The following is a 19043-nucleotide window of genomic DNA, read 5'->3' as shown; positions in this document are numbered from 1 at the left end:
GTGCGGCTAGGGCGAAGACGGTGATAAATAAATAAACAATGCAGTCGTATCTTGGACACAACCTCCTATAATTTTTTTGGTATGAACTTCGTTCAAATTTTTTAGAAAAATCAGAATTTATCTTCAAACTTTCCGGTTTCATGTATACTTTCCACGCTGAAAAGGTTAGAAAATCATCATTTTACAATGTGCTACGTATATTACGAGGAATGGCTTGTTATAAGTATTGTAACTTTAATTTTTTTCAACTAAGTAAACGACGAATAGGGTGTTTTGCGCTAAAAATACTGCAAATCCTTCTCGTATCGGCCCCTACATAATCAATGATATCAGCCAATTTGATATGATATCGATTTCATCGCAATTATCCATAGTATCAATAACCGGTATGCATCATCAAACCTAAAATTTCCGAAGATTATCTAAGACTTTGGTAAAATCGCTTGTTGAAACCATCGGCAATATACAAAACAATAATTTTCTAACCATATACTGACGACATTTAGTGGCTGAAATGAATCTAAATAAAAATAAAATTAATAATTACGACCGAATCGCGCTTTTCAGTGCGTAAAATAAACAAAAACCCTCACTTTTGTAGTTCTGAGCTCTAATGTAGGTGTCGAATGAGCTGATTCAACTTTGCGTAAATTCGTCAATTGAAAAGCCTGCAAATTTTTCCATTTGACGAATTTACGGTGATGTTTTGTTTTTGACGTGGGACTACGTCTAACCGGAATATATGGAGGGTGAAATGAAAACCTAAACACAGAACATGCAGGAAAAAATGAAAGATTTCGAATGCTTATAGCTCGAACATTTCGTACTGGATAGGAGAGATGTTTGCATCACTTGATAGGGAATATTTCTACGCATCTATCGCAACTAACAAAATGTTGTTTTTCATTAGATAAACAATTGAATAACTGTAAAATATTAGGCGTTATCTAAACGCCCTAACTGCATCGTTTTGATTGGCCCGATTTACGGTTTCCCTACACAGCCATCAAAACCAAGCAGCCTTGGGGAAATCGGCATTGCAAATACTTGAAAGTAGGGGGACTTTTGTTCTCATCGAAAAATGTTCCCTAACACAGACTTTAAAACCAAGCAGTGAAATCGGCATTGCAAACACACGAAAGAGCCTAGAGGCGAGTGAACTGAAAAGTTTAAACCCTCTTGAAGCCAAAAAGAAGAAAAAGAACACACGAAAGTAGGGGGAGCTTTTGTTCCTACCGAAATGTGTTCCCTAATAGAGATTTCTAAACCAAGGTGCCTGGAGAAATCGGTATTTCAAATTCATGCAAGTCGGGGGTATTTTTGTTCCGACTGGAATGTGTTTCCCTAACACAGACTTCAAATCCATGAAGCGTGGGGAAATCGGCATTGCGAATTCATACAAATCGGGGGTATTTTTGTTCCGATTGAAATGTGTTTCCCTAACACAGACTTCAAAACCGAGGTTTCTGGGGAAATCGGCTCTGCAAATAAATGCAAACTGCGAGTACTTTTGTCCTCGCTTGCCTTTGTGCAGAGTGGAATATGTCTGTCCTAACATGATCTTCTAAACTTAGGAACCTGGGAAAATCGTGCAGCCACTAGAAGCGAATGAACTTCCCAGTTTCAAGCAAATTCGAGATTCGAGAAGTATGTACACTTTTGGGATGTAAACTTCAGAGGGAAATGTAAAATAAAATAATCGTTTGATAATTTTTTTTGTCTTTATTGGAAAGATTTTCAGCCTTAGGCTGGTTCATCAAACGTTTGATAATTCTTCCGTACATATATTTTGTTCTAGTCATCATACCAAACGTAAAAGGTCCGTCATTAAATTTACTTGTAACGAAGAACAATCAATCACAATAAATGAATTGACTTTACACGGCATTTGTTCATTTTTTTCACTCACAGAGCAAATATATTGAACTCAATTGAATTTGGAAACTGTTTCATTCAATCAAGAATTTAATCAATACAAACGAATGATTACTAAGCTAAGGTAGTTCCACGTGAACCTTGCGGTTATATCATAGATATAACCCACTCATTTTTTGGTTTGAAATTCGTTCATATTTTTCAGAAAAATCAGAATTTATCTTCAAATTTCTTAGTTTCACGTATTATTTCTACGCTATAAAGCTCAGAAAATTGCACAATGTGGTATGTATATTTTGCAGAATGGCTAGGTATAAATGTTATAACTTCAATTTTTCTCAACTAGGTAAACGATGAGTAGCAAATCATTCTCGTATCGGCCTTAAATTATCAATGATATCACTCAACTTAATATGATATCGATTTCATCACCATTATCCACAGTATTCATAACCTGTATGCATTATCAAACTCAAAATTTTCGAAGATTATCAATGAATTTGGTCCAATCGCGTGTTGAATCCACCGTAAATATACAAAGCCTGAACGTTATTACCATATAATGACGACATTTAATGGTTGAAATGAATCTAAATCAAAATAAAATGAATAATCACGACCGAATCTTGCTTTTCAGTACGTAGAATAAACGTAGCTTTTGTGGTTCTGAGCTCTAATGTAGGTGTTGCATGAGCTGATTTAGCTTTGCCTATATTCGTCATTTGCAAAATAATATTTTTATTGAAATTTCTTTTCATGAAATCGTCGATACCACACAGGTGAAATATGGAAAAAGTATGAATAATGAGAGAAATAAAATACGACAGTCGGTGTATGTTCATTCAAGTGTTATGTATTCATCCTATTTTTTAACTTTTGAATTAAATAAATGTTGTAGATGGTGTATAGTAATGCATCGAAATCCGGACGCTTAAGCGCTTGCGAATATAACTTCAACTACTAAAAAATATTGACATATCATAGCATGAAAAATTAACGTTCCTATAGATTTAGAAAGCCTTCATCTAAGTTATGAATCACAGAATTCCACAAAATCATGTTATATTTGTTCAAAATTTGAAATTCTCTTTCATTGTGTCGTGATATTAAATCCGGACACTTTTTTAATCATGCTTTGAAATCCGGACACTTTTGCTTTTAAATCCGGACACGTGTTTTCTTTGCAACTCTTTGAGAGAAATTATTTATTAACTATCGTAGAACTTATTAAAGGGTGCGTCATAAGTAGCGGGACTAAATGGAAACACGTTTGGTACGAAAGTTTTTTTATTATTTCAATTATTTATTGTATTTTCACAAGATGACCACTACAAGATGGCGCCATGTATATATGTTTTCAAAATCAATATGTGTATCAAACGAAAGGGCTTGTGTTACAGACTCAGCTTAGAGTCTGTGTACACAAGTAGGGCCAGTGATAAAATTTAAAGCGCAGAATTAAAATGTCAACAAATCAATGCAAGAGATAAGCACGCGCATAGTGTTCGGCGCTATGATTAGGCAACCCTGCCGAGTTTGAAAGTCCCACAGGAAAAGAAATAACAGTTGACAAGTAGAAAAGCTGTCAGAGAGAAGAAATCAGTACGCGTGGTTCATTTAATATTTTTCCTTTCCGCTAAAGATTAAAACATCATTATAATTATTGAAAATCACTTTATTAGATGTTCAGCATTGTTAACCCTTTTATAGGACAGAACGTATGTAGGAAAACTATTTGTTCATAAAAAATAACGATAACAATTTGCATTACTTCAACAGGAAAATTGTACTACATAACCTCAATCTCTGGAGGCCCGTAAATCGGATAAGGCCTACTGCTTTGTAAGACAGATTTAAAAACTAATTGTATGACACAAATATAAAAAATACTTTGTTCCAGCTTTGAAGCAAATATACAGCTATCAAAACGCAGTGGATGACTTTTTTTCCTGGCCTCCGGCGACATTCTTCAAAGAAAGCAACATGCCGAAACAGATTCGAACGACTGTTACGTCCAGTATAAGCAACTGTGACCAGATGATGTGGACAATCTTGTCCAGTGCGACGTTTGTGATTCCTGGTGGCACTTCTCTTGTGCCAGGGTCACGGATTCCATAAGCGATCGGTCGTGGACCTGCTTCAATTGTGCAAGTGAAGACAGTATGTTCTTTAAAAGCGGAATATCCGGGCTAAGCGGCTATCATCTAGCGGAATGTATCGCTCGGTTGAAGGAAAAACAAGAACTGGAGAGAAGACAACTAGAGTTAGACCTACAGAAAAAATTTCTGAATAAACAGCAAAAGTTGTTAGATGACATGGTGGAAGCACACGCGAATAATTACAAGAGTAACGAAAGCTTCCAAATAGTAGACGAATGGATACGGTGTAACGAGGAACAGGAAGAAGGCGCGGTCGGCGGAACGAAACCACCAGCAGCCTCTCAGTTCCAGCAGCTACAACCAATATCGAAACCTCATCGTAACGACAACAACCCTTCCAAATATCAACGGAAGCAGGAACTGCGAGAACAGTATCAACACAAACAGAAATAAGCCGAGAAGCTGCTTCAGGAATTGCAGTGTCAACTGGACGAGTGTGAGAAACAATTAGCAGGATTTGAATTACCGGCTCGAACTCGACGTAATGTCTCCGACAACAGTGTGCAGTTGAGATTGCCAGGAAGGATTTTGAAAACCCACCCAATGTATAAAGAATTGCGTATTGATTCAAATCCAGAAATGTTTTCGACAGATAACGAGCAACAGCGGGATAGACGCGCGTTTTTCGGTGTAAGTGGAGGTAGACAGCGAGATGAATTCCACCTGAAGTCCGAAGTTTCTTTCGATACCAACGTGCAGCGGCGCGACAAACGATTCGATGTTATCGACGACAAGCAACGATGTGATAGCCACCCATACTCCGGATTCAATGCAGAGCAGTTTAGCAACGTGCGAACTCAAATTGGTCCTGGCGCAAATGGGCCATACGTATGTCATGAAAAGTTAAATCCTCAAGGTCACTTTGTTTAGTCTGACATGCGAGATCCATCGGAATGGCCTATGTTTATTTCCAAGTACAACTACACCACTGCGGCATGTGGTTATACATACGGAGAAAACATGATCAGACTTCAAAGATGTTTGAAAGGACATGCACTTGAAATGGTCCGAAATAGATTGGTATTGCCTGAAGCGGTCCCGAACGTCATAGAGACACTCCGTATGCGATATGGTAAACCAGAGGTGCTGATTAACACACTCCTTCAGAAGGTTCGGTCGATTCCAATTCCAAAATCAGATAAGCTTGAGGGATTCATTGAGTACGGTATGGCAGTGCAAGCCTTATGTGAGCATATTGAAGCTGCAAATGAGCACGCCCATCTCTCTAATCCCACACTGCTTCAGGAACTAGTTAATAAGTTGCCGACCGAGCAAAAGATGACGTGGGCTGCGTATAAGCGAAACCTACCAGCTGCGTCTGTCAATCTAAAGACGTTTGGGAATTATATGACGGGAGTTGTCCAAGACGCATCCAGTGAGGTGCTGTTCGATTTAGATAGCGTGAAAGCTTCGAGCAAAGATAAAGTGAAACTGAAAGGATTTATAAACTCCCATACTCCGGAAACGTCAATGGAAACGTCTGAACCCAAGCAAATCAAGTGTCTTTCCTGCAGTGAGGTGAACCACTATTTGCCGGACTGTGAGATGTTTAAAAACTTCAACGTGATTGAGCGCTGGCGGAAAATCCGTGAACTGAGGCTTTGTCAGAATTGTCTTTTTGGACACGGAAGACGTACGTGTCGTAGCAGCAGTCGATGCAATATCGACTATACTTCATTGTGCTAAGCAGATTAACGCTGAAACTCCGATATCACGCTCATCGTTTTCTCGATTCGAGCCTCCTCTTTCGGGTGATTCCAGTCACTCTACGGATAGTTGGGCAATGTTGATGTGTTTGCCTTTATTGACGAAGGATCCTCGATAACCTTAATGGAAAGTGAGCTGATCTCACAATTGGGAGTTAATGGCAATCCACAACCCCTATGTCTCCACTGGACAGGAAATACGTCGCGGAACGAAAAGAAAGACAGAAAGTTTCCCTGGAGATTTCCGGTGTGGGTAAAACTAAACATTACACGATTTCGGAAGCTCGAACCGTAAGTCAGCTGAACCTGCCTTCGCAAAACTTCAACTACGAAGAAGCGGTAAAACGATATGAATATTTAAAACAAGTTCCGGTACGAGGATATCACAATGTTAGTCCCAAGATACTGATTGGGATTGACAATCTGCGGCTCACTCTACCGTTGAAAGTGAGAGAGGTGAATGGATCTGGTCCGGTAGCTGTGAAGACAAGACTGGGTTGGTGCGTTTACGGACAACAACAAACCTCTTCCAACGATGTTTATAGCTTTCACACGTACGAGTGCACGCCCAGTTATGATATACACGAAACATTGAAACAGTATTTCTCGGTGGAAGAAGCAAGTGTGACACAGTCAAAGGTAGCCCTTTCGAAAGAAGAGCAGCGAGCGTGGAATTTGTTAGAGAGTACAACTAAGCGCGTTGGACATCGATTCGAGGTTGGATTATTATGGACGCAGGATGACGTCGAATTTCCCGATAGCTATCCTCTGGCATTGCGTAGATTGGAATGTCTGGAAAAGCGTATGGAACGTAACTCAGTACTTAAAGAAAGTATACATCGTCAGATAAACGAATACCTGGATAAAAGATATGCACACAAAGTGTCTGCTGAAGGACTTTTAAATGCAAATCCGTGAAAAATTTGGTACGTCCCCTTAGGAGCAGTCCTAAACCCTAAAAAACCAGGGAAAGTGCGGATTATTCGCGATGCTCGTGCTAAGGTGCTAGGCGTATCATTGAATTCGTTTCTTCTGAAAGGACCGGATCTACTGACGTCACTTATTGCAGTTCTGTTTGGATTTCGATTGTATCAGGTAGCAGTTACGGCGGACATACAAGAAATGTTCCATCAGCTATTGATGCGCGTTGATGACAAGTACTCCCAATGCTTCCTCTTTCGTCTAAATCCTGCTGACCAGCCAGAAACCTACGTCGACGAGTGGAGATGGGTCCCAACAAAAATGAATCCGGCGGATGAAGCTACCAAGTGGGGAAGCGGGCCATATTTTAGCGCTGATACTAAGTGGTTTCATGGACCGAACTTTTTGCGGCTAACAGAAGACGAGTGGCCACGTTTTGTTAGACAAACAGTGTCGACTACAGAAGAGATAAGACCGTCAATGCTGCACCACAAAGAAGCGAAGCCTCTAATCGACTACGAAAGATTTTCTCGCTGGGAAAGGCTTATCCATATGATGGTTTATGTGAAGCGTTTTATAAACAGTACAAGATCAAAGCAGACGAAATATTTCGGGAATCCTCAACAGGAAGAACTACAAGCAGCAACAACAAGAATTCTGAAAATGGTACAACATGAGGCGTACCCGGACGAGCAGCTCACTCTGACGAATAATACATCTTCGCCGATAGAGGAACGAACGATGATAGAGAGAACTAGTGTACTATACCAGTATTGTTCCGTAATTGACGATCAAGGCGTGATTCGTCAAAATAGCCGAATTAGAACAGCAGACCATCTTCGGTACGACATACGATATCCGGTCATACTCCCTAAGGATCACCTAGTCACTTCACTACTCATTGATTGGTACCACCGGCTATATCGGCATTGCAATACAGAGACTGTTGTTAATGAAATTCGTCAGTCGTATATTATTCCGAAACTTCGCACTATGGTGAAGAAGGTTTCACGCAGCTGTCAGTATTTTAAAGTCCGCAAGATAATACCACAAGTCCCACCAATGGCCCCTATACCAGCAGTAAGACTCATTGACCATGTTCGTCCCTTCACCTATGTTGGAGTGGACTATTTCGGTCCGCTGCTTGTGAAGATTGGGAGATCGAACTGCAAGAGATGGGTCGCCTTATTCACCTGCTTGACGGTGCGCGCGGTGCATTTAGAAATAGTGCACAATTTGTCGACTCTATCATTCATCTCGTGCGTACGCAGATTTGTCAGTCGTCCAGGAGCTCCAGTAGAATTCTTCTCAGACAACGGAACAAATTTCCATGGCGCGGAGAGAATCCTTCGAGAACAGATAAGTGAGGGACTGTGTGCAACATTTACCAGCGTCTCTACGAGATGGACATTTATTCCACCTGCGGCTCCGCATATGGGCGGCGCATGGGAGCGCCTTGTTCAGTCGGTAAAAGTAGCAATGGGTGAGGCTTATTCAGATGGAAAATTGGATGAGGAAGGATTCCAAACTCTAGTTGTTGAAGCGGAAGGTATAGTCAATTCAAGACCATTAACATACTTGCCTCTCGATTCCGAGGACTCAGAAGCACTAACCCCAAACCACTTTCTGCTGGGAAGCTCAACTGGAGTTAAGCAGCTTGCAGTTGCCATCAAGGATCAGGTCGGATTTCAACGGGAAACGTGGCGGAAAATTCAACGCTAGCTAAATATTTTTTGGCAACGATGGCTTAAAGAATACTTGCCAGTGATTCGCCGGCAAGCCAAGTGGTTCAGTGAAGTTCGTGCTTTGCGTGAAGCCGACTTGGTGATGATAGCTGAAGATGGCGTTCGTAACGGATGGATAAGAGGACGCGTAGATCGAGTTTTTCAGGACAAGGAAGGAAGAGTCCGACAAGCCTTTGTTAAAACGTCTAGCGGTATGCTGCGGCGCCCTGTGTCCAAGCTCGCCGTTTTGGACTGTGGCAAGGATTCTAGTACAGTCTTGGGAGATACCAAGATGCACCCGGGGGAGGATGTCACCGCAGCAGCTGAGTCGGCAACCCTGCCGAGTTTGAAAGCCCCACAGGAAAAGAACAGTTGACAAGTAGAAAAGCTGTCAGAGTGTAGAAATGAGTACGCGTGGTTCATTTAATGTTGGCAACACTTGCCTGAATGCACCTTCCAATTAGATCAGACTTTGGCCAACACGTACCTTCAGTGACGGGTAGACCAATACGTCACTGGGTGAGTAGAAGGAAACGTAAAAAAAAAACAATAACACAGATCAACAATTGAATTCATCGCTTATGCATTGCTTATGGAAATCTTATGAATTGTAAAGTGCTTATATTCTATTAATCTTAAAACTAAATCTTAAATTTAACTATCTAAAGCGTCCAATAGGTAAGAGATGAGATTTGTACTAAAAGGTATCTAAACCTAAACTTAAACTAACTAGGACTAGGACTTATTACATAATTACAAACTACGACTACGGCTACGACTACGGACTACGACTAGAAACTACGATTAGAGACTACGACTAGGGCATACGACTAAACCTACTGAAGAGTTAACGCTCGGGAACTCATTAAATTGGGAAAAGGGAAAACTAAACGTATGTCTAAATCTATCCTTTTGTACCTACCTGATGAACAAAATAGTTAATAATTAAAATTGTAACAGGAAATTATATTCTCGCAAAATTGGATCACACGACTTTCATTCACTTCCAAGAATTCGAGAATTATAAATTCGGAAACTTCCCGTTGAAATTCATTTCAACATTTAATATTTTTCCTTTTCGCTAAAGATTAAAACATCATTATAATTATTGAAAATCACTTTATTAGATGTTCAGCATTGTTAACCCAGAACGTATGTAGGAAGACTATTTGTTCATAAAAAATAACGATAACAATTTGCATTACTTCAACAGAAAAATTGTACTACATAACCTCAATCTCTGGAGGCCCGTAAATCGGATAAGGCCCACTGCTTTGTAAGACAGATTTAAAAACTAACTGTATGACATAAATATAGAAATACTTTGTTCCAGCTTTAATAGCAAATAAACAGCTATCAAAACGCAGTGGCTGACTTTTCTTCCTGACCTCCGGCGACAGGCTGGTTGCGAAAGAATAGAAGAAAACATAGATGATGAAGTCACTTTGGCAATTGAGCAAATTCAGATAAGACCCTAGGCGACAGCGCCCAATATAGGTCAGTGAAGAAGGTGATAAGGAACATATGCATGGAGTGTATTTATTTGTTCAGGTCTTCTCTCTTACATCGCGAGTGTACTCAACGCGGAGGGCTAAACAAGAACAGGGCCGCAAACAGATGGAGAAAATTCCCATGCGGCAATTAGGCTTACGGATAACCGATGTGTTTGGTTATCTGACTAGTAAAGATAAGTTCTTTCCGTTTTCAGATACATTCCGTTCCGTTTCAGATACATTCCGGAGTACCTCAGGGCAGTATTTTGGGGCCGTTGCTCTTTGCTCATTTTATCCGTTATGCTCTTAGGAATCTTAACTGGAGAGATAGAACGAATCTACCAGGGTACGAAAATCGTTGTATGCTGATTGACCTGCCAACATTAGAAATCAGACGAGCACTTCTTCAGCGATTACTCGTCTTTCATGTCCTGACTAATTACATTGACTGTGCTAATTTATTGGCAAAACTTCGCTTCAAAACACCTCCTCGAGTGACGAGACAATCAGATTTTTTCCGCCGATCGAACCACCGCACCACCTATGGAATGAACAATGGACGTCTGTTGCAACAAGTTCAACGAAGTGGCTCATGTGTTTGACTTTGGTGTATCCAAAAACGTGTTTAGACTTAGACTTAATAGAGGAAAATGTCTGTACGATTTTTATTTCGAAGATAAATAAAAAAATAAATAAAAAGGGAATCCAAATAAATAAATAAATAAATAAATAAAGGGGAAATTTTGTAGCGGCTGCTACAAAATGGCGGATTACATATTTTCTCAAAATCTCATCAATATGGGTATCAAACGAAAGGGCTTGATTAGTAGACAGTTCTTCATGAAAAATGGAAATCCGAAATGGCCGTCACTACAAGATGGCATCATATTTTTTTCAAAACCCCATCTATATGGGTATCAAATGAAAGAGATGGACTAGAAGAACACGGTTATTTATGAAGAATGCAAATCCAAAATTGTAAAGAAATTGCTGAATGGTATTATTGTAGAGAAATATAATAATGATACGTATTATTGTAGAGAAATATAATAATGATACAGAAAATGTACTAAAATCTACAAAATAATGAGGCAAGTAGCAGTTAGTAGTTATCACACCCTTCCTTTATTAATCATCATTGATGAGACCAAAATAAAATCGTGGGGCATATAATGAACAACTAACTGTATATAATGGAAATCTGACGTGGCCCATTTTGGATTAGCATTTTTATAAATAACTGTGTTTTACAAGTTAATCCCTTTCATTTGATACCCATATTGATGAGATTTTGAGAAAATATGTAATCCGGCATTCTGTTGCAGCCGCCATTTTGGATTTCCGTTTTTCATCGATAACTGTGTTCTTCTAGTCAAGCCCTTTCGTTTGATACCCATATTGATGGGGTTTAGAGAAAATAAGAAATGCGCCATTTTATAGCGGCCGTCATTTTGGATTTTCAAGATCATGAAATACGCAGTTTTATAATGACTGTTGAGATATAGCAGTGTTCCAAATTTGAGATCAAAATGAATGTGTTAAGGATCTTCGGTAAGTAGTAGAGCAATTCCTTCATCGAATTGGTAACGTATTGTGTAACCTAAATGTAGGCTTACCAAACGTACCGTTTTAACGGGACTGTACCGTTTTTTCGACCCTTTTTGATTGTCCCGTCTTTTTATCAACTTGAGCCGTATTTTGAGTATAAAGCAAAAATAATTATTTCTTTGACATTATTTGTAATAACACAGTGATTCAAAAATTTACTTTTCTTCTGCCATGAGTTCTATCTTTGATATTTTATGGGCAAATTCCTCATTCTTCCTCTTTCTGTGCGCTTTTTCGAGTTATCATTCCGTTTTTTGATACGTTGTGAAACACTCAATCCGATAGTGATAGCAAACTTTGAAAAAATGCTAACCTTAGGTACTCAATCTAAGCGAATGTTACTATATCATGAATTTCTGGCCCTGGAAAGCCCATCGGCTTCATTTGGTTTCCAATCCATTCCTTCAATTTTGTTCAATCCTTCTATTAATTTTGACTTGACAATGAAAGTTTATGTTAGTGGTATTTCAGGTGATCTCCGCCAAATAGTTATGCCTGCAATATTCTTGTCAAGATATAAACATATTGACTCAACCAAAACTTTTTTTACTGATGGATCCAGTCTTAATGGTTCCACAGGCTTTGGGGTATTTAATATTGACTTCTCCACATTCCGTAAGCTTAGTTTACCTTGTTCGGTGTTTGTTGCGGAATTGGCTGCGATATACACTGCTTTACAACATATTCAGTCCTTGTCACCCGAACATTTTTACATCTTTTCTGATAGTCTCAGCTCTTTAGAGGCACTTCGTTCGGTAAGGTCTAGATATTCTTCGTATTTCTTGTCTGGAATCCAACAGCTTTTAAGTGTTTTGATGAGTAGATCATTTAATATCACTTTTGTATGGATTCCCTCTCATTGTTCGATACCAGGAAATGAAAAAGCAGATTTTCTAGCTAAAAAGGGCGCAATGGAAGGAGTCTTATTTCATAGGCCCATTACTTTTGATGAATATCTCAATATTCCTCGTGAACGTGCACTTGAATCTTGGCAGACAAGTTGGAATGGAAGTGATAAAGGTCGGTGGCTGTATTCTATCATTCCTAAAGTTTCCCTCAAATCATGGTTCAAAGGATATAATTATTCTCGTGATTTCATACGGGTAGTGTGCAGACTAATGTCTAATCATTATTCCTCGAATGCACATCTTTTCCGAATTAATATTAGTGATAGTAACTTATGTGTTTGCGGTATAGGTTATCACGATATTGATCACATTGTGTGGTATTGCTCTGATTTTCAAAATAACAGGTTATCTTTAATAGAAAATTTCCGCGAAAAGGGAATGACACCCTATGTTTCGATCCGCGACGTTCTGGCTACACGCAATCTCGATGCTATTTCGTTGATATATTATTTCCTCAAGTCCATACACTTTCAAGTATGAGTATGTGTGTATTTTTTCTGTTATTTTTAATTATCGTTTACATCTCTAACTTTTTTGTTTTTTGTTATTAATAATTCTATTATTTACCAATAATCTATGGTTTTAATGTTTTCATTTTTCTCCAACTATTTCTCTCAGAACTTAAACACATTCAGATTCACGCATTCGCACGCAATCTTCAAGGAGCTGGTTATCTCTATCAAAAAATCCTCAAGAAGAAGCCTCAAATTTTATTTTATTATGTATTGTTATATAATTATTTATATTGTATCATTTCTTGAAAAAACTATAGGGTTTTTATGCCTTTTTGAGAAAGAACATTTGCATAGTTCTACTCACAAGGGCTTTTCCCTATTCACAAACACGGCTCATTGATGCTTAACGTTGCTGAGCCAATTGAAAATAAATGATTTTAAAATAAAAAAAAAAAAGATATCAAAAGACTTTAAAAGGTACCAGTCATATGTTTTGCCAATGCATTGCTATAAATAGATTCGAAATCGGTCAAGAATTCCACCTTAAACAGCGTGATTTTCCAAATTCTTTCCAGATACGTACCTTCAAAGGCCTTCAGAAAGAGCAGAACCAATTGATATTGCGACACGACAACTAAACATTGCAACGTTTAGTTTTGAGCCAAACACAAATAAAAAATCATTAAAAGAAGTCAATCACAAAAATCTGTTACAACGTGCAATTTTTTCGAGTTTGAATTTGGATTTAAATTTTACTCATTGTATTCGCCGAAATTTTAAACAGCTGTTATGACATACGAGGGCAGTCCGATAAGTACTTAGCCTACAAAAAAAGAAACTAAAATTTTGGAAAAGTGCCGATTTATTTCTCAACATAGTCTCCTTTTAGCTAGATACACTTTACCCAGCAATGTTCTAATCTCTTTAATCCATCTGAAAAATACGTTTTCTTAAGGTCTGCAAAGTAGGCCTCCGTGGCGGCGATGACCTCCTCATTTGACTCAAATTTCTGCCCGGCGAGTGACTTTTTCAAGTTTGGAAACAAAAAAAGTCACACGGGGCCAAATCTGGAGAATACGGTGGATGCGGGCAGAAGTTCGTAGTGCAATTCGACCGATTTGGCCGTGACGACGGCGGAATTTCCATTTTTTCCATTTTTCTAAAATCCACGGACACGCCCACTTCCACACACGATCAAAACAAAACTACGAGTCCGATTCGGCTGAAATTTTGACAGTAACCGTTTACGAGAATGTACTACACGATGGGTAATCTTTCTTGCGATACTGACACCATCGGGCGATGAGTCTATGTACTTATCGGATCGCACTTGTAAAATTCATTGTTTGGCAATCAATATTGAAAGCTTCGTTGTGAAAGTTTACAAACATTTTTATATCTACATGTTTCGTGTAGAATAATTGAAGTGTTGAGCAGTAAACAGTGTGCTAAATTACTTGAGCATGGTAACAGATGATTACACATTTTTCTTGGATCTATTATCGAGAACAGTATTTTTGGTGGATATTTTCTTCAAAAGGAGAAATGTCCTGCGCGATTAATTTGAAACCTCATGCCTTGAAACTATGGTTGAATTTTACCAGAGATACCACTTGGTGGCCTTTCAAACATTTATTGCCTTGTTGAAAAAGGAGATGCATTTGCCACTGCACTTTCTGTTTTTTTGTGATGATTTCATTAGTGTTCTTATATCCCATCTATTTTTTTAAGCTCATTTAGCCGTTCAGCTGTAACAGAGCCGAATTTATTCGTGTACATTTCTATCGATAATTTTGTTGCATATTGCACAGTGGTAATTTTTGGCTTAAGAGTATACCTATCTTATCGATACGTATGTTTATCTATTAGGCTTTAAAAAAAGTCCTGCGGTATTTCCGCGAGGTGTCGTTGTAAGCGCGTAGTTCTAGTTGTATTCATTGTATCGAGTCATAGCTTGTTGGAAAGGTATTTTTGCGCACTATAATGTTTTGTTTGGTTAAGTCGTTCGTGAGTTATAGTGTCGCAAATATGGAGCAAAATAAAGAGAAAATCCGACATATTTTACAGTACTACTATGACAAAGGCAAAAATGCATCTCAAGCTGCCAATAAAATTTGTGCAGTTTATGGACCCGATACAGTTTCCATTTCCACCGCACAACGATGGTTTCAACGTTTTCGTTCTGGTGTAGAGGTCGTTGAAGATGCGCCACGCTCCGGAAGGCCTGTCGTCGAAAATTGCGACAAAATCGCTGAATTAGCCGAGAAAGACCGGCATAGTAGCAGCCGTAGCATCGGCCAAGAACTGGGGATAAGTCATCAAACCGTTATTAACCATTTGAAGAAGCTTGGATTCACAAAGAAGCTCGATGTATGGGTGCCACACACGTTGACGCAAAAAAACATCTTTGACCGTATCGACGCATGTGAATCGCTGCTGAATCGCAACAAAATCGACCCGTTTCTGAAGCGGATGGTGACTGGCGATGAAAAGTGGGTCACTTACGACAACGTGAAGCGCAAACAGACGGTGGCCAAGCCCTCATTAACGGCCAGGAAGGTTCTGCTATGTGTTCGGTGGGATTGTCAAGGAATAATCTATTATGAGCTGCTTCCCTATTGCCAAACGCTCAATTCGAACCTGTACTGCCAACAACTGGACCGCTTGAAGGTAGCACTCATGAAGAAGAGGCCATCTTTGATAAACTTTTGCATCCGCCGTATAGTCCGGACCTTGCACCAAGTGACTACCACCTGTTTTTGTCCATGGCGAACGAGCTAGGTAGTCAGAAGTTAGCCACAAAAGAGGCCTGTGAAAATTGGCTATCCGAGTTTTTTGCCAATAAGAAAGCGAGCTTCTATAACAGGGGTATTATGAAGTTGACATCTCGTTGGGAACAAGTCATCGAACAATACGGCGCATATTTGACTTAAAACAGATGATTGTAACTAATTTTAGAACAAATGAAAATTAAAAAAAAATACCGCAGGACTTTTTTGACAGCCTAATATTACACAGTAGCCATTTATTTTATTTATCTTTTTTTATTCACTTTATTTATCTATTGCACAGTAGCCATAAGAGTATTCTTATTCTATCGATACACATGTCACCTTTTTTCGGCGTGAGAATATTCCTATTTCATCAGTGTTCTTGAGTCTAGTTGATTCAAACTAAACACAGGAGGCTAAATATCTACGTGTTGGGCCATATTGAAAAATGGAAGGCTAACCTAGGAGGAACATCACAGTATAAATGGGTTGTATTAAAGCCCATTCTTGAATGAACAGAGATTGGAGAGATTAACAGAAACACACAATTTGAAATAGATAAATCTACAGTATATGATTAGTGGACAATGATCAAAGGAATTATAATTAATGAGATAAAAAGCCAGAACAAAGAATATGTGCTAATTGCAAATCATTGGGTGCAAATATTTTCAGAAATGGGAAACAAATTTCCAAAGTGAATGAATTCGATGAATATTACATAGGCGACGAAAAAATTACGACTTGATGTTGGATCACTGATAGCTAATATAATTGTGAAACAAAACTTTGATATTTAATGTGACAATTACTATGATAAAATTCCTAAAAATTCTGATCTGCTTCACAAAGCCTCTCCATCATCTGATTATGAACAAATACAATTCATTGTAGAGAACGAAGTAGATAAATCTAGGAATGTTTTATTATTTTGCTTTATTCCCGGTCACTCATTCATAAAATTCTTCAAGAAAAATGCATTTTGTTTATTTTTTTTTTGATTGCGTGTTCCGTTTTCATTCCTGAACTATTTGGTCAGCCTACCTAAAGGACCAGTTTTCATCCAATAAGCAATCTGGTATTTATCTTATATATTGCCAGGATTGCCGCGGGAAAACTCGTCGAGAACTGAAGGTATCCATGAAGTAACAGAAAAAAACCAGCAGAAAATAGGAAATCAGCAGTAACGGCCTACGCAACAATCCTTTACAACAAAATTTCTGATCAAACACATCCGAAATTCATCACACATTAGCGCATGGGTATCAATGTTCATCAACAACTCCTTAAAGTCACTTATAAATAAAGATTATGAAAATTCAGTTACTTCTCTTCAGTCTTCGGACACCTGTAAAAAAGATACGAAGGTTGCATGTCGGACAATGCTCCGTAGATGGGCAGCTTTAAGCCAGGATTCCGTCGACAATGTGGCTTGTGTCTGGTTCTGCGTCACTTCTTGGTGAGCATTAAGAATTTGCTATGCGTTAACTACCGCTTGTGTCGCTTGGTTCAAATTAGGGCGTCTTCCAGGCACTTGCAATCAAATAATACTGATAATAATTAATTCTCCACTTACTGAGTAATCAAGTTGACCTCCCTTTTGTTTTGGGGAATCTTCTTTTCAATAACCCATACGAATGCCTTATCAGGACACATGCCCCCTCTCCCGCGTCCATTCTCAGAATTCTGTTCAATATAACGATTTATGTTTTCAGGGAATTTCAATATATACCAACAATTAACACGTATCGTTATCAATCAGTGAATGTAATACTCGCTCAATCTTCCAGTCTATCTACTGTGCAAATTCTACTCAGTTTTCGTTCTGCATTTGAGGGCAGAGGATCGTGACCGGATCACCGAATAAGATGGGACTGTTTTATTTACTGGTAACTCGAACCATAGTTAAGAACCTGAAAAGTTTGTTAGAACGTCTCTGCTATTATTTTTTAAGGTGGGATTCGCCCTAATACTGACGGTGAGGGCAAATGAACGGGACTCTATGAACATCCATATTCAACAACCCAACGCCCAGATGTATCACCAACAAAGTGCTCGAAATGGTAATGCTAACGAGATCCCTCAATAGGTGCTTCGTAATAATAGTATCTGATTGCTGCATATATTTCTAGATCAGTTCAACTATGGTTATCATGTTGATACGGTGAGCAATCAGTTCCAGCACAAAACGAAAGGACCAGATGATGTAACCTACGGTTGTTACGGCTATATTGATCCGTCAAATCGCAAGCATTTAGTGTATTATGTAGCGGACCGAATGGGATACCGTATAATTTTCCCCAACCGTCCAACGAAAATTTTCACCGAAAGAGTCACTGATAGTTTGTGAGTGACAATTATACGTTGGATTGGTAAATAGGGTAATGTGAATTTTCGTTTGTACAGGAACAAATTAGATGGATCGCTGAAGGGTAAAGACTACGATGAGAAGGTTGTTGCATGGAATGATCTGTATCTGCCTGATTCATGCTTCCGTCTTGGGGATATTTTGTCCACATCAGCTTCAACTGTACATCAATCGGTGGCCCCTCCCGAAAGGATCCATTCTACAACAGCTCGAATAGAACCAGTTTATACTCAACCGGAGTTGCCGAAGCCTACTCAGTACACGATTCCTCCACATCCATCGCGCGTTCATCATACAACTCATACCGGTTCATCTCACATAGAATATCAACCATCAGGCGGTAGATACACTGGAACAACGTATCCCGGAACCCAGACCAATCGTAAGTGATAATCCGTAAACCTCTAGCAAACCGAAACTATAGCATTTCAACACTGTAGACCTCAATCTCGGACGGCATATTGACAATCACGAAGCCAACAACAATCGAGGTGATGAGCAGCTCCAGCAGACTGTCACCAACTGGTCCGGTTCACTACCTGACATCAATCCGGCACAAATAAATTTGGACCAGTTTAATATCCACAGCGGAAATGTTGCTTCGTCTGGCGCAGCGACCAATACCCATTACAGCACTGAACAACAACAGTACAGCCTAAACATTACCCATTTATTAGCTCAAATTGAGGCGGTGAACTCGCAGGTGATCACGCTGAACATGCTGCTCACTGGATTGGTCAATAATCCGGCTGCATTTAGCAGCGCAAACGAAGGAAGTTGCAAGACAGTGGTGCAGCTTCTTCGCAGCCAGAAGACTACACCACAATTCGTCTTCGTGCCCATATTGATTCCGTTCGTCGAAGGGCAACTTAATGTCAATCAGCCTTTTAGTGCGCAAGCCGAACGCTATCAGCAGCCGAAACCGTGTAATCAGTGCAAAGGTTAAAAAGGGATGAATATATTATGGTTCATTCGTTATGTTTTATGTTCGTCTAGCGTCCGAAAGATTCCGAAGATTTTCGAATGACATGGTTGTGTTAGTCATAATTTCGGTT

The 19043-nt window shown here is 39.1% G+C and overlaps 2 protein-coding genes across 6 annotated transcripts; both read left to right on the top strand.

Annotated features, from left to right (window-relative positions):
- Positions 1-3470: 3470 nt before the first annotated feature.
- On the top strand, positions 3471-10780 carry LOC129771320 (uncharacterized). Of its 5 annotated transcripts, none has more exons than XR_008742343.1 (5): positions 3471-3593; positions 3655-3717; positions 3776-9063; positions 9599-9661; positions 9719-10780. XR_008742343.1 is itself a non-coding variant. In XM_055774838.1 (3 exons), the coding sequence occupies exon 3, from the start codon at positions 6863-6865 to the stop codon at positions 8381-8383; it is 1521 nt and encodes a 506-aa protein (XP_055630813.1). In that variant the 5' UTR covers positions 3471-3593; positions 3655-3717; positions 3776-6862; the 3' UTR covers positions 8384-10780. The 5 variants fall into 5 exon arrangements, 1 of the variants encoding a protein (XP_055630813.1); XR_008742344.1 differs by having other exon boundaries at positions 3776-9661; positions 9719-9882; positions 9937-10780; XR_008742341.1 differs by having other exon boundaries at positions 3776-9661.
- A 6586-nt stretch (positions 10781-17366) lies between these two features.
- Positions 17367-18966, top strand: LOC129767759 (uncharacterized). The gene is made up of 5 exons (XM_055768941.1): positions 17367-17509; positions 17575-17683; positions 17753-17966; positions 18027-18370; positions 18429-18966. The coding sequence occupies exons 1-5, from the start codon at positions 17489-17491 to the stop codon at positions 18932-18934; spliced, it is 1194 nt and encodes a 397-aa protein (XP_055624916.1). The 5' UTR covers positions 17367-17488; the 3' UTR covers positions 18935-18966.
- Positions 18967-19043: the final 77 nt, after the last annotated feature.

Source organism: Toxorhynchites rutilus, chromosome 2 (assembly GCF_029784135.1).
Source record: "Toxorhynchites rutilus septentrionalis strain SRP chromosome 2, ASM2978413v1, whole genome shotgun sequence".
Taxonomy (NCBI): domain Eukaryota; kingdom Metazoa; phylum Arthropoda; class Insecta; order Diptera; family Culicidae; genus Toxorhynchites; species Toxorhynchites rutilus.
Note: the sequence above shows the minus strand (reverse complement) of the source record. Positions and strands in the feature narration are given on the sequence as shown.

Excerpts from the sequence above, each read along its gene's own strand:
- LOC129771320 (XM_055774838.1), top strand. The coding sequence starts at position 6,863 with ATGTTCCATCAGCTATTGATGCGCGTTGATGACAAGTACTCCCAATGC.
- LOC129767759 (XM_055768941.1), top strand. The coding sequence starts at position 17,489 with ATGGGACTGTTTTATTTACTG. Across the intron at positions 17,684-17,752 it reads CCAACAAAGTGCTCGAAATG|ATCAGTTCAACTATGGTTAT; the intron begins GTAATGCTAACG and ends ATATATTTCTAG. Across the intron at positions 18,371-18,428 it reads TCCCGGAACCCAGACCAATC|ACCTCAATCTCGGACGGCAT; the intron begins GTAAGTGATAAT and ends TCAACACTGTAG.